Source organism: Phyllostomus hastatus, unplaced genomic scaffold (assembly GCF_019186645.2).
Source record: "Phyllostomus hastatus isolate PE091 unplaced genomic scaffold, TTU_PhHast_1.1 phas_contig_58, whole genome shotgun sequence".
NCBI lineage: Eukaryota > Metazoa > Chordata > Mammalia > Chiroptera > Phyllostomidae > Phyllostomus > Phyllostomus hastatus.
The window spans coordinates 5,230,529-5,243,338 of record NW_025333916.1 but is presented as its reverse complement, the minus strand read 5'-3'; the positions used below and the strand labels follow the sequence as shown (position 1 = coordinate 5,243,338).

The 12,810-nt window shown below is 43.3% G+C and overlaps 1 protein-coding gene across 6 annotated transcripts in view; it reads right to left on the bottom strand.

Annotated features, from left to right (window-relative positions):
• MCTP1 (multiple C2 and transmembrane domain containing 1) overlaps positions 1-12,087 on the bottom strand; it is a 470,412-nt gene extending 458,325 nt beyond the window's left edge. For all 6 annotated transcript variants that reach the window (XM_045848268.1, XM_045848269.1, XM_045848270.1 and 3 more), the window contains exon 1: positions 11,371-12,087. In XM_045848268.1, coding sequence (XP_045704224.1) covers positions 11,371-12,087 — 717 coding nt within the window. The remainder of the gene's footprint in view (positions 1-11,370) is intronic.
• Between the last annotated feature and the right edge of the window lie 723 nt (positions 12,088-12,810).

Sequence of the window (12,810 nt, the reverse complement as noted above, 5' to 3'; positions counted from 1 at the left end):
ACTCAGGGTGAAATCTAGATACAATTAAGAGGATGAATAAAGAAATGAAATGGTATAAGGAATTATTTTCAAAAAATAAAAAAGCCACTAAGACACATTAACAGAAATAGCACATTCTTTAAGCAGCCATCACCAAAGCTCTGCTGCCCAGATCCATTTGCCCCTAAAGCATGTGGTTTCCCTACTCACTTTCTGAGCTTCCTGTGATTATGAGAATACATCTTTATTATCCTAAAGGTATCACTTTTTCTCTAATAAAAAGCTGCACTATGTCAATAAAGAGCTTACCAAAAGGTCTATTTATTCTTTTATTTGTAAGGATCATTTTGTGATGGTAAAGCCAGGCCAGCCTTGGAAATACTAATGATAGATATTAATTATTCTGACAACTAGATTTCAAAACATGAAGTGAATAATTCAATGACCTCTCTTCCATGGTGGCTAAAAGATGGATACTTAAAGAAGAGGAATTAATCTATTGAAGAAAAGGCTCTCCTTATACATCAGTTTAAATTCAAAGCCAGATTATTTATTCCCTTTTGTAGAACACACCCCATCATAAACCGCAAAAGCTGTCTAATTGTTTTTTTTTTCTCTTTGGCAGAGCTGGTTATGGCACAGCCACGCAAACTAAATAAATGTAAAACCACCTGCAAATATTATGCTATCACTGACATTTAGAACTATCAGATTAACTTTAGAAGTGGAAAAATACTGGAGATATTCTAGTTATCTTTGACTCTATGAAGTGTGTGAAAAAAATACAGGTATGTGTATGAACCATTCCTGGTGAAGGCCGTGTGTGTGTGTGTGTGTGTGTGTGTGTGAACAGCATATGCCAAAGCAACACAAAATGTCAAAACATCAGAGAAGCCAATTATTTCAACTTGAATGTCAAAAAAATATATGTATAAAAGCCTCTAGTAGAGCACGGGCTGCGAACCAAAGTGTCGCAGGTTCAATTCCCAGTCAGGGCACGTGCCTAGGTTGCAGGCCACGGCCCCCAGCAACCGCACATTGATGTCTCTCTCTCTCTCTCTCTTTCTCCCTCTCTTCCCTCTCTAAAAATAAATAAATAAAATCTTTTTTTTAAAAAAAGCCTCTACCTGGCTGGCATAGCTCAGTGGGTTGAGCTTGGGCTGCGAACCAAAGTGTCGCAGGTTCGATTCCCAGTCAGGGCACATACCTGGGGTGCAGGCCACAGCTTCCAGCAACCACACATTGATGTTTCTCTCTCTCTCTCTTTCTCCCTCCCTTCCCTCTCTAAAAATAAATAAAAATATTTTTAAAAAATAAAAAATTATATTAAAAAAAGCATTTAGTAAAAAAATGCCTGACTTTCTTTTTTTACTTTTTATTTTCCCTGCCCCTGTTCTCAGAAAGAAAGAGCAGTGAAATAGCTGAAAGGCAGGTAGCAGGAGGGCAGAGAGTAGAGAGCCGCCGAAATAACACACCACCTGGATAGTCCTGTGACAGAGTTAGACACGCTGACTAGGCTGATCACTCAAGATGCAGCAGATCCTTTCACGGGCAGTTCCACACAGCCCTACCTCACATTCTGGCATACACGCAGGAAGAAAAACGTTGAAGACAGAGAAAGTGAAAATGCCAGGTGGAGAGGAACAGCTGTAAGAACACTTTACAAAGTTCTCTCTTCCTTGAAAAGAGGCTGTGGGATTGGGGCCTGGGAAACTGCAAAATGAGGGTCTCCTTCCCATCTGCCTGTTCCCCTCAGTCTCGCTCAGCTGACCCCCACAGGGCAGGCTAGAAGGTCACAAAAGCACCAGCCTGAGAGAGTAAATGGATGCTACCTGGGAGCCAGAAGGAGTAGAGACGAGTTGAGGGCTGATGACCAATATGGTTAAGTAAATGCTTTTTTACTTGGAACTGGTGGGTTGAATTGGCATATATGCCAGGAAAGCCAGAGAGAACCAGGTGAGGTCACAATCTCAGCTGGACCTGATCCCTGTCCCTCACCTCCAGCTTCCTTGTAAAAACAGAGGGACACAAAGAAAAGAAAGGGAAGGGGCAGCCCTGTCTGCTCTGGGCCAGGGGTCGGTGGTGCTGTGCTGATTCAGGATGTTCTGACCTCTAAGAAGTACAAAGTTTGGTGACAGCTCTGGAGCAACGCAGAACTTGTCTGCAAAACCTATTTCAATCTCAAAAGATATTTTGGAAAACACTCAGACTTCTAATCTGCTGTGCTGAAAATACTATTCAAAGGCAACTGCAAATGCTGGCCTTTTCTTTGATCAGAAGCTATTTTACATTTCAATAAAAGTACAGGAGTCAACTATGGCTTAAAGGCATAGGTAGAATATGGTTTCTATTTTGAGAATATCTATTTGCAATCTTCAAAACTTGATCATTTGCCATACAAACCAACCTTCCATCTGAGAGAGTTCATACTTAACACATTTGAAGTACACTGCCTGAAGAATAGGATTTCCAACAGAGTCCATGGATTCTAAACTTTTTCATTATAACTATTTCTTCAAATATGCAGCCACTCTGATATCAGGAACCGTAAGTGTCTATGTTACTGGGATATGTGGGAGGTTTTCCTGCTTTACCTGATTTTTTTAACTGACAAATATGTTTTGCTTTTCTTTGGCACTGTAGTAATACTCGCTATTTTCAGGGCCTAATGCTGCACAGAAAAAGAACTATTTTATTCAGGAAGAATACAAAATAACTGTAACGACGAATATGAGCTTTTTAAAGTAAATGAAGGACAACATGTCACTCAGGAGCCTGGTGCCCTCAACCATTCTGAAATGCCTGCAAATTCAAAACTCAACCCTCCCTCTCCCTCTCCCTCTCCAAGAAAAAGACCTTGCAATGAAAGCGCTTCTGGACAGAACCAAAACAGATCAAAGGCAAAAAGAAAAGCGTGCTCTGACCAATTCCTTCCACTTTTTCTTTCCCTGAAGGTTCAGCCACAAGCTGGTCTTTCCAATCTTTCCATCTTCCCAGGCCCCAGGCCAGGTCACTGCCCTGCTCTCAGGGACAGTTGTGGGCTTAGCGGGGCCTCCTGCCTCTGCCGCCAACTTGAGCCTCCGAAGGCTCACTTGACCCTGTCTCCCCTGCTCAAACGCCACCAGGGGTCCCTACTGCTGCCCTGTAGATAGCCTACATAAACGCTCAGTCTGGCATGCTTTCATTCACACCTTTATTTCCTACTCTCCCCCTGTCCACACCCTAGGTCTCATCCCAATGCTGACTCCCCACTTCCTGAATACACAGGGCACTTATTCATCTCTGTGCCTGTGGCCAGATTCTTTCCCTCTTCCTCCTGTATCTAAACCCTGACCACACTTTGAAACAACACAGAGGCCATCAGGTGGAAACACCCTCAAATTGCTGCCCCCAAACCTGCGGCGTACCTGCATCAACCTTCTGGCTGAGGCTACCACTTCACTTGGTCTCTAGGATCACCACCCTTTACACATCCTTACTGGCCCCCATACACATCCTTAGGGACCTCATTCCATTGAGTATCCCCATTTCCCCCTTTAACTTCAACTACTTCTCTACACACTCTACTCATCAACCCACTCAGGTGCTATTCATTTAAAAAAAAAATTCCCTCCCACCACTCCTGGCTTAGTTATTTTGTAATGGCATCACATTGCAAACAACATATTCTTGGCAATGGGAGAGGAGAGGAGAGATCAGACATGAGCTCTCTGTCGGAAGGTGGAACTGAGAGCTAGATGCAGTCTAGACATACATTATATTTAGCCTGTGTGGTGTTCTTAAAAATACAAATTATTTGTCAAAAATTCAAGATTCTGGAGTCTTCACACAAAATCCCAGATTTCTGGCTTCTACCAAAGAATGCAGAAATTCTGGCAACACTGCTTCTTCACTGTGTGATGGTGACCAGCTGGAGGTGAGAAGCAACTGCCCCTTCGAAGGGCCAAGGGCCCCCTGCTTCACCACGGGCCCCACCCAACCCTCGTTGCTCAGTTTCTTTACCCTGATGGCTGAGCAATGAGTGTGAATGCTGGCTTTAAGTCAGTGCTGTTCAGTAAAAATAAAAATGTGAGCCACATACATAATTTTAAATTGTCTAGTAGCCGAACTTTTTAAAAAAATGAAAAGGAATAGATGAAATTAACTTTAATAATATTTTATTTAATACATTGTATCCAAAGTTGTATTTCAACATGCACATATTATATAAAAATAGTAATTAATTGAATATTTTACTTTCTTTTCTTTATGCTAAGGCTTCAAAACCCAGTATGACTTTTACTCTTGTGGCACAATTTCCACTGTCATTAGCCTTATGTGGCCAGTGGCTGCCCTGAAGGACAGCACAGCTCTGGATGCAAAAAATAGTCTTGCAAGTGGAGAAACAGACATTACGGAGAAAGAAGAAAGCAGGCGGTATTAAGGAAAAGGGTGGTGATCTTAAAGAGCAGGTGTAGTGAGAGCTTTAAAAATAGGAGAGAAGGGAGTGTGGACACAGGGAAAGTGAGTGGTGCTCAGTGAAAAGATCAGCTCTAGTCCAGTGAGTGCCCCAGGGGAAGAAACACCCCTGATAGGAGGAATGCAGTAGGCCAGCAAAGTAGATTTTCTGGAGAGAGGCTTTGGTGTTTTTATAAATGGTCTCTGTATGAGACAGGAGATCTGCCTCACTGTGAAAAGCAATTGGCTAAGTCTCTAAACCCCAGTACACCCCTTGGCACTCAAGAGGTGGCAGAATGAACCAGGCTAGTGAGGGCAGGATTCTTGATCAAGGTTGGGATTTCAATCTGTTGCAAGGAAACAGGTTTGAAGAAAAGTGGCCATGAAGCTGGCAGGAAAGTACAATCTTGAGCTAAGATTCCAGAGCAGAGTTTAAGACTCAGAGATCATAAATGAGTGAGGATATGTCAGCGGGTTGTCTGGATGTGAGGGCACAATGTCAGAGGCCAGACAAGGAGACTTGGGTACAAAAGTGGATACCGGCAGTCAGAGACCAGCTCCGAGAAATGCATCCCTGAGCCAGAGACCTTGAAAACAGAAACCACTTCTCCATCCTTCACATGAGCACAATATGGCAGCCTTTAGCTGGTGTCAGGTCCTCCCTCCATGCCTGCAGACATGACCCAGAATGAAAGGACAAGCTGAGAAAAGGCAAGCTACCAGCTGGGAGAAGAAGGGGATGTCAAGCACATCTGCCAAGCTTAAAAAGACTCAGAAAAATAAGGTATTAACATCATTACACAGCTGCAAAATGATTTTGAAACTTTTCCAGAAATCTTATCTGTAAACAGCTCTGACCCATCCATTCATACCATCATTCATTCTGCAACCATTTATTGAGTGGTCTTCCCTGAACCATTTACAACGCTGATTAAATAAGTCAATTGTACCAAGGCTTGCCAAATTCTTCTCTGGTGGTGCTGATGTAGCTAGGTCAGACTTAAGCAAAATAGGGTGAGATTACTAATACTGACGGGGCCTCTCTAAATAAAACCAGTGGGATTAGGAGGGGGCATTGATCCTAAAATGTCCAGAGGTCCACTTATCTATTATATGTTGTAATTTTCCATATTGGCTAGGACCCAAGAGGATGGGAAATGGGCTGGTATAAAATATCACAAAAGAGACTTTACAGGAAAATTGTTCTCTTAAGAAGGCAGTATAGAGGGTTTTCAAATCTCATTATATGAAAAATACAGTTTTCTGCATTGCTTACATTCAGATGAATGCTAAGTACAAACATTTGGAGACATTAGGAAAATCATGGCCTGACATTCTACTGGTAAAAAGAAATTCTAATAAAAAACTGGTTACAGTGGAGAGGGAAATCTGTTCGCATAAAGCCTTGAGTTGCTGAAGGGCAGTCATTGCTTTCTCTACCTGATTTACAAAAAGCCACATGAAGAAAAGGCTGATAGTGCCAAGGAAATCCAAACAGCACATGGCGTTAATCATGCAGGAAAGAAAACAGGTGGTAGTTTTAACGGTGCTGACAAATCAAAATTCACAAATACAGTAAAGATTATTTGACAAGTGAAAAAAATGACTTGAGGGAGGGTGCCTCATACCTTTCAATAGTTAACTTAGTAGAAAATCAAATGTGTCCAATATAGGTATGCTTTATACTGTAATGTCAGGAAAACAAGCAAGCTTATCTAAAGAAAGTTCCAGGACAACACCTATAGGAAATACCTATTTCATTCACATTAAATTACCCCCTAAAGTCCATAGGATTCCAACAATGATCCTCGTTTATTAAAAAAAGGTTTTATTTAGGTTGCTAGGCTTATTGGTGCTGGGAAATATGTAATTTTTAGTAAGTTCTCCAGAAAAAAAAGAACAAAAACTTTCAGATTTCAAAAAATTGATGTCTGCTTATCCAAAAAGGTGTCTGCTATGATACTGTAAACAGCTACAAATCAACAATGACAACAAAAACACACAACCCTAACTTCTGAATCTGCAGATCTTGTCAGTGCTCACCCTGCTGTCCAGGAACACTGCACACTCTTCGTCAGCTAGAGCTGGCAGGCATTGCGATCATTATCATGAGCAAAGAAATTACACTGCATGTTTCCTGAAGTACCAAAGATATATTATTCACCTTTAATTCTGTAAAATCAACTCTTAATTCCAAACAATGGGGAAAAGAAAACAAGGGTAGATGTTTGCTCTATTTTCTTCATAAATCTATTAATCCTGTTTTATCCCTCAGAGTATTTATTCACTTTTCTGTGATGATGTGCACATACTTGCCAAAGTAATATGACTTTTTCTTTTTACCACGTGAAGTTGTGAGTCACCAGTACTGCCTTGGCTAATTTGGAGCTGCTTTTGCCACCACAGCAAGTAAAATAATTTACACCTTAAGTTAAATGAAAAGGACCATCGAAGCTCCCTATTGATTTTTTCATCACACGTCATATGTGATGGTGGCAAAACTTTAATGTACCATTCGATAATAATAACAACAGTAACTGCTAATGTGTACTGAGCTTTGTTTCAAGTCAATCTCATACAATATCTGTGTTACAGCACTTCCATTTATACAAAATTTACAGCTCTACTCAGATCTGCTGGATACACAGGATAGAAACCAAAGGTTACAGGGAATGATTCCACTCCAAAGCAAACCTCTCCCTCCCAGAACAACCTGAAGATGCCAGTTTTTTTCAAGAGCGCTATCACACATCAAACTTCACTTCACACCCTGCTCTCCAATGTCCTACCCCACCCCCAGCACACACGCACTTTGAAAAAGCTACTAATGGTACTTTTAGGCATTTTTGTGATTACAGTTTTTAATGGTTTTAGTCATTTCTGTTAGGTATACTTTTTAAATTTGTGCCTCCCCAAGATGAAGTTATGTTCCTTGAAGCAATATTAAAAACACTTGAAAACTAGACAGCAAAAATTAACTCAAATCACCTTTTTAAATAGGTTTTGAAAATACTTCCTTTCAAGGGGGAGACAACTAACAAAGAAAGATGCATTTCACATATAGACTTAATTTTAGAAAATATTTGTCCACTTTTTGTCAGAGCATACAGATGTGTTTCAGGAATTTCATCCCAATGAATGAATATTCCTGTTACTATGCTTTGAAACATTTCTATCATACCTTAAATAATTTACCCACTTTTAAAAAATGTTTTTATTTTTTATTTTAGAGAGAGGGGAAGGGAGGGAGAAATAGAGGGCAAGAAACAACGATGTGGGAGAGAAATGCTGATTGATTGCCCAGCACACCCAACATGCAACCCAGGTGTGTGCCCAGACCAGGAATCCCACCTGTGACTTTTTGGTTTGCAGGATGATGCCCAATGAACTGAACCACACTGGCCAGGGCAATTTACCCACTTTAAAAAAAAACATTGTTACTTCTCTATGAAGATAATTTTAACAAAATGAATCTAAAAGAAAAACAGTAAAAGTTTAATATTCATGAACACTACAAGCTTTTTTGTTAAGACACTGAAGAATGCAATATGTTCATCTCTCACTCTTCATCCTAAAATACTGACTTTCTGATTCTAGCATAATATAATTTTAGTAACTCGTCAAGACAGAACACATAAAATTGGCATATTTTTGATACGCACACAAATTGAGACAGCATCTTTCCCAACTGTGCAGCAGAAAATGAAATGCATCTGGTGTGACAATATGGCCCAACACGTGAACAAGAATCAGTGGGATGTCTCTCTTGTTTTTTTCAAAGCATATTATTTTAAATAATGCATATTACTTAATGTGCAAGACATTCTCAAGTGCGTTATTATGTTTCGAAGGTATATTTGGCTAAAGAAAACATAACCGCTAGAGGGCTGGCAGGGGCAGGAGAGGTCATTTGTTCAGTTTTAATCACCGTTCATCGTGACTTCCAAATCTCTTTCCCCAGCAACCCAATTTGATTTTTGGCTTTTGCTTAACATCTCTACCCAGTGTCAGAGTATGTGCACATATGTTGTTGGGGCCTCATGATGGGCTGGAGGAATGTTTGGGAGAACGTGGCTGGTGCCAGGATCAAGCAGAGAACACGAGAAAAACTGAGCAATTTGACTTGTTTTTTTGCAACAAATTTTCTTTCTTCCTTGAAACAAAGTTCTTTTTATCTAGGCAATCTGGAGATGAATTTAATACTTTTATTGTATTTTCTTTCACGTGTTCCCATCTGTCCCTGTGAACTGTGAATAAAACTGAAATCTACATGTGCTACACACTCTATCCCCATGCCCAAGTATTTTTGCAGATGAGGTGCTGGGAGAGCCAGGAAAGATCTCTGAGATGTGCAGGGCACTTGGAAGGGCGCTGCAGAGCTACACTTATTCCTGGACACCTTAGCAAACTCTCCAACTCCGTTTTTTCCTCTTCCCCACTCGGAGAGGCGCTCAGGCTCCTCTGAGTAGGGCAGAGAAGTATTTAGAGAGGACTGAGGAATCCTCTCTTCTGCATTGGTGCGAAAGGTGACAGAGACTTGGATTTCTGACTCATAACAGAGAAAACTGTCTGTTTATCAGGGAACAAGGCTCCATTAGCAGGAGATGTTGGGAGCAACAATGGTGCCTCACCCTGGAACTGTGTCCAGCATCGGACAAGCCCCTCAGGGTTTACTGTTCTGCCTACACCCCACCCATCTTTCACTTATTCTTGGAAAGATATTTTAGCTTTTTTATTCCTCCTGTGTCTTCACTGAAATGCTAGTTCTTTATAATGAAAAGCTTCTTTAAAACTACAGAAGGAATGATTAATTATGTCATTTGTAAATGTGATATAATAGATATGCAACAATCAATCACAGAGAACAAAAACCAGATTAATATAGCTAATCCATCATAGAACTTATTCTAGGGATGGAGAAGAAAGTAAGAAAGCCCATAATGAATGTAAACTCACAAGTATTAGTCAATAAGACTGACGGAAGTCACCTGAGAAACATAGTACGTTCTAAAAGTTGTCATGGAAAAGGATGCTGGAGAATGATTTAACTATAAAACCCCTGGCATTTATTAACCATGTGACCCTGGAAAGGCTATTTTAATTTCTTTGAACATTGGTTTCCTAACCCATAACAATGGCAACAAGAACTTCTGTCCTGTAGGATTGCTCTGAGGATTAAAACATGCAAGGCTACAAAGTGCCCAGCATTCTGGGTGAAGGCACAAAATAATGTTAGTTTAGTGACTTGTCCAAAATTGATTTAGGTGTTTTGAATACAGAATTCATATTTACACAGCAATATTTTTAAAATAAAAACTGATAGTGCCTGAAAGCTTTTTAGTAAAAATAAACATAAAGATCAATTCAGAATTCTCTGCTTTTGCTTTGAAAATGTTTTGCTTCAGTGAACTGCAAAGTAATTTAGTAAGTTAACATTTGCAGTAATATATCTACCATCCAAAATAATTCAATTATTATTTATTTTATTATTCTTGATTGCAAAAGTCCATAAAAACACATGTAAACAGTACCCCACTCTAAAATTCTTATAATTAGGATTATATATGCACTCTAAAATAAATACATGTTAAATACATAGTACTCATCTATACTGAATTTAAAACATCCTTTTAAAATGACTTTTTACTTTACTTTTGGAACCAGAAACAGTCTATTAAATTCTCTTGCAAGGTGAAGGGAAAGGTAGGTTTATTTAGCCTTCCTGTCGATAATATCTCTACCTACTCTTCTGAGAATAACTAAAACAGAACATCAGGTGGTTCCTCGAACATCAGCAACATCAGTAACATCAGGTTGCTGCAATCAAATGTGTTTATTAAACAATAAAACACTCATATTCCACTTTATTTTCTGAAACTATACTGATAAGCAATAAAAAACTTTCAACTGAAGACACATCTATTCTCATATCTTTCAAAACGTGGCCTATGTTCATTGCAGCTCTAATCTAAATAAAGTTTGAATGTATATGTCATTAATCTAAAAATAATTCAGAGTCAAAATAATGAGTTTAAGTAAGCTAAGATATATTGAAAGGAAAGAGTTCTGTAGGTTCCTGGCAGAATGGAACGTTCAGAACATTTGCTAACACTAACTGGAGCTGATAAACATTTACAAGAGGACAGCCTCCCCTCTACAAAATCCAGGGAGTAAAAGCAGCCGTTCAGTGGAACGCCTTAGGGACCTTACTTGTACATTTTTACCTGATTCTTGTCTGACCAAACTTGTGCGATCAGAGGCAACATCATGTAAAAAGCAGCATACTTGAAACGCAAACGCTTCGGATGACTATTAAATCTTAGAAAAGGCCATAGGAACACATTTGACTAACTCTGATGAGACATTCAAGCTGCCCGCCTGTTGAGCGGTGATCCCCCTGCTGCAGGAAGTTTTAACAAGGTTGTGTGGGTAAATCCGCAGACTTCTGCTTTAAGGCTTTTCTCCGAGCGATTACCTCAGGTTTACCACTAAGTCACCTCTCAGCATTTCTATTCCTCCCTGCAAACCATTTGTTTCAAATGCTAGCCTCTCCACATCACCATCATACAGGGTTGTAGTCTTTTTACGTTGTTGGGTTGTTTTTTGTTTTGGGGGGGTTTTTTTTGTTTTTGTTTTTTGGACAAGGTTGAAGCATAGTGGAGAGTCCCAGGTCACCTCCAAAAACTATCCTAAATTATATCTAACTTCATTCCTGTCCTCTATGGCTACCATTAATACTTCCACTTTCATTGGCAACTCATAAAGCTACTTATGTCAAAAGTCAAGTCAGGGTACAAGTCTTATCTTTACTAAGCATGAGCTGGATGTCTTTTTCTTTCCACTGTTTGATTTACTTGGTAGCACCTGCACCCGGCTTGCGCCCGCGCCCCTTACCCACCCACCACTTCTAGTTTGCCCAAAGCTGGAGACGTGGCCCCCGGCACCGCTACTCACCTGGCTACTGCCGCCCTCCACGCCCTTCTCCGGCATTCGCTTCGCGGGGCTCTGCGCTGGCTCTGCGGGAGGCGGAGGCGGCTCCAGAAGCTGCTCCAGGTTAGTGGTGCCCGGCAAGGAGGAACTCTTCTGATGGCATAAGAGTGCCGCGGTCCCCCGACGCCGTGCACCCTCATCTCGGGCACGATCGCCCCTCGGGGGCGGCTGGGGAGATGAGGACAGGGAAGACGAAGCGGAGGACGAAGAGGGAGCTGAGTCTGGGGAGCGTCCGCCAGGAGGCGTCCCTCCGCCTGCTCCAGCAGCCGCAGCGGACCCCTTTCCCGCGGGGAGCAAATGCTCACGAATCCGGCGGCGCAGCGTAGAACCCTGCTCGGCTTTGCCGGGACCGCCCGGCTCAAGAGCCTCGGTCGAGGAGCAGCACAGGTTGGGCTGGGAGGAGGAGAAGACGCGGTCCAACACTTGCTTCCGTTTCTTGAAGCCAATCCACCTACTGCCCGTGCCCCCGACGCCGGCGAGTGCTTCCCGCCTGCCACCTGGGGGAGGCGGAGAGGGCGACGGGGTGGCCGCGGGGCGTCGCTCCTGGCCCCCTGCACGCCCGCTGCTGCCACTGCCCTTACTCTTGACCACCCCCAGCTGCAAGTTCTTCCAGAGCCGGGCCTGGAAAGAGGAGGACGCTGCCGGCTCCGGTGAGCCCTCCGCTGCTGCCCGGGGCTCCATCCTCCACCCCCTGCTCCTCCTCTTCTCTCCCCCTCCTCCCCCACCACCCTCCCTGGCTGCGCCCCCTCCCGGAGCCCCGCGGTGGCGGCGGCGGCGGCGGCGGGGGGCGCAGCAGCAGAAGCAGGCAGTGCCCGGCGGCTTCAGGCCAGCCCTGGGGACAGACGCTCCTGCCGCGGTTCTCCGGCGGCGGGACTCGGGCGCCGCCTCTTCTTCCCGCACCTGCTGGGGTGGGCCGGCGCTGGCGCTGAATCCCTGCAGCCGAGCCTGCAAAGTTTCTAGCTTCGACCTCCAGGGCTCCAGTCCACTGGAGTCCCCCAGGCCGCGCCCTGCCTCCCTCTCCTTGCTGGTTCCGAGCTCAGAAGCTACGCTCACCCGGGCGTGCGAGTCTAGCGGCACCAGGGACCGCACACGGCGCCCTGCGGGCAGCACCTGTCAGCGGCTGGGAAGGCTGCCTCTAAACTGGACCCACTCGCGACTCACACAACTGGGAAGGTCGAGCTGAAGACGCCCCGGACCAGCAGCCCCACAGAAGCTCCCCTGGACCATCCTCCAGCTCCTAGGTGGGAGGACAGGCGGACCAGAGCCGGGTGGAGCTGGGTAGGGATCGGAGCCAGCTTGCTTCCTAGAATCCGGCCACAGTTCCCCAGGCAGCCCGCTCTGGGCCGCCACTAGACACGCCCGCCAGCGATCGTCTTGGTCTGATGAAGTGAGCTGGAGTGGAGA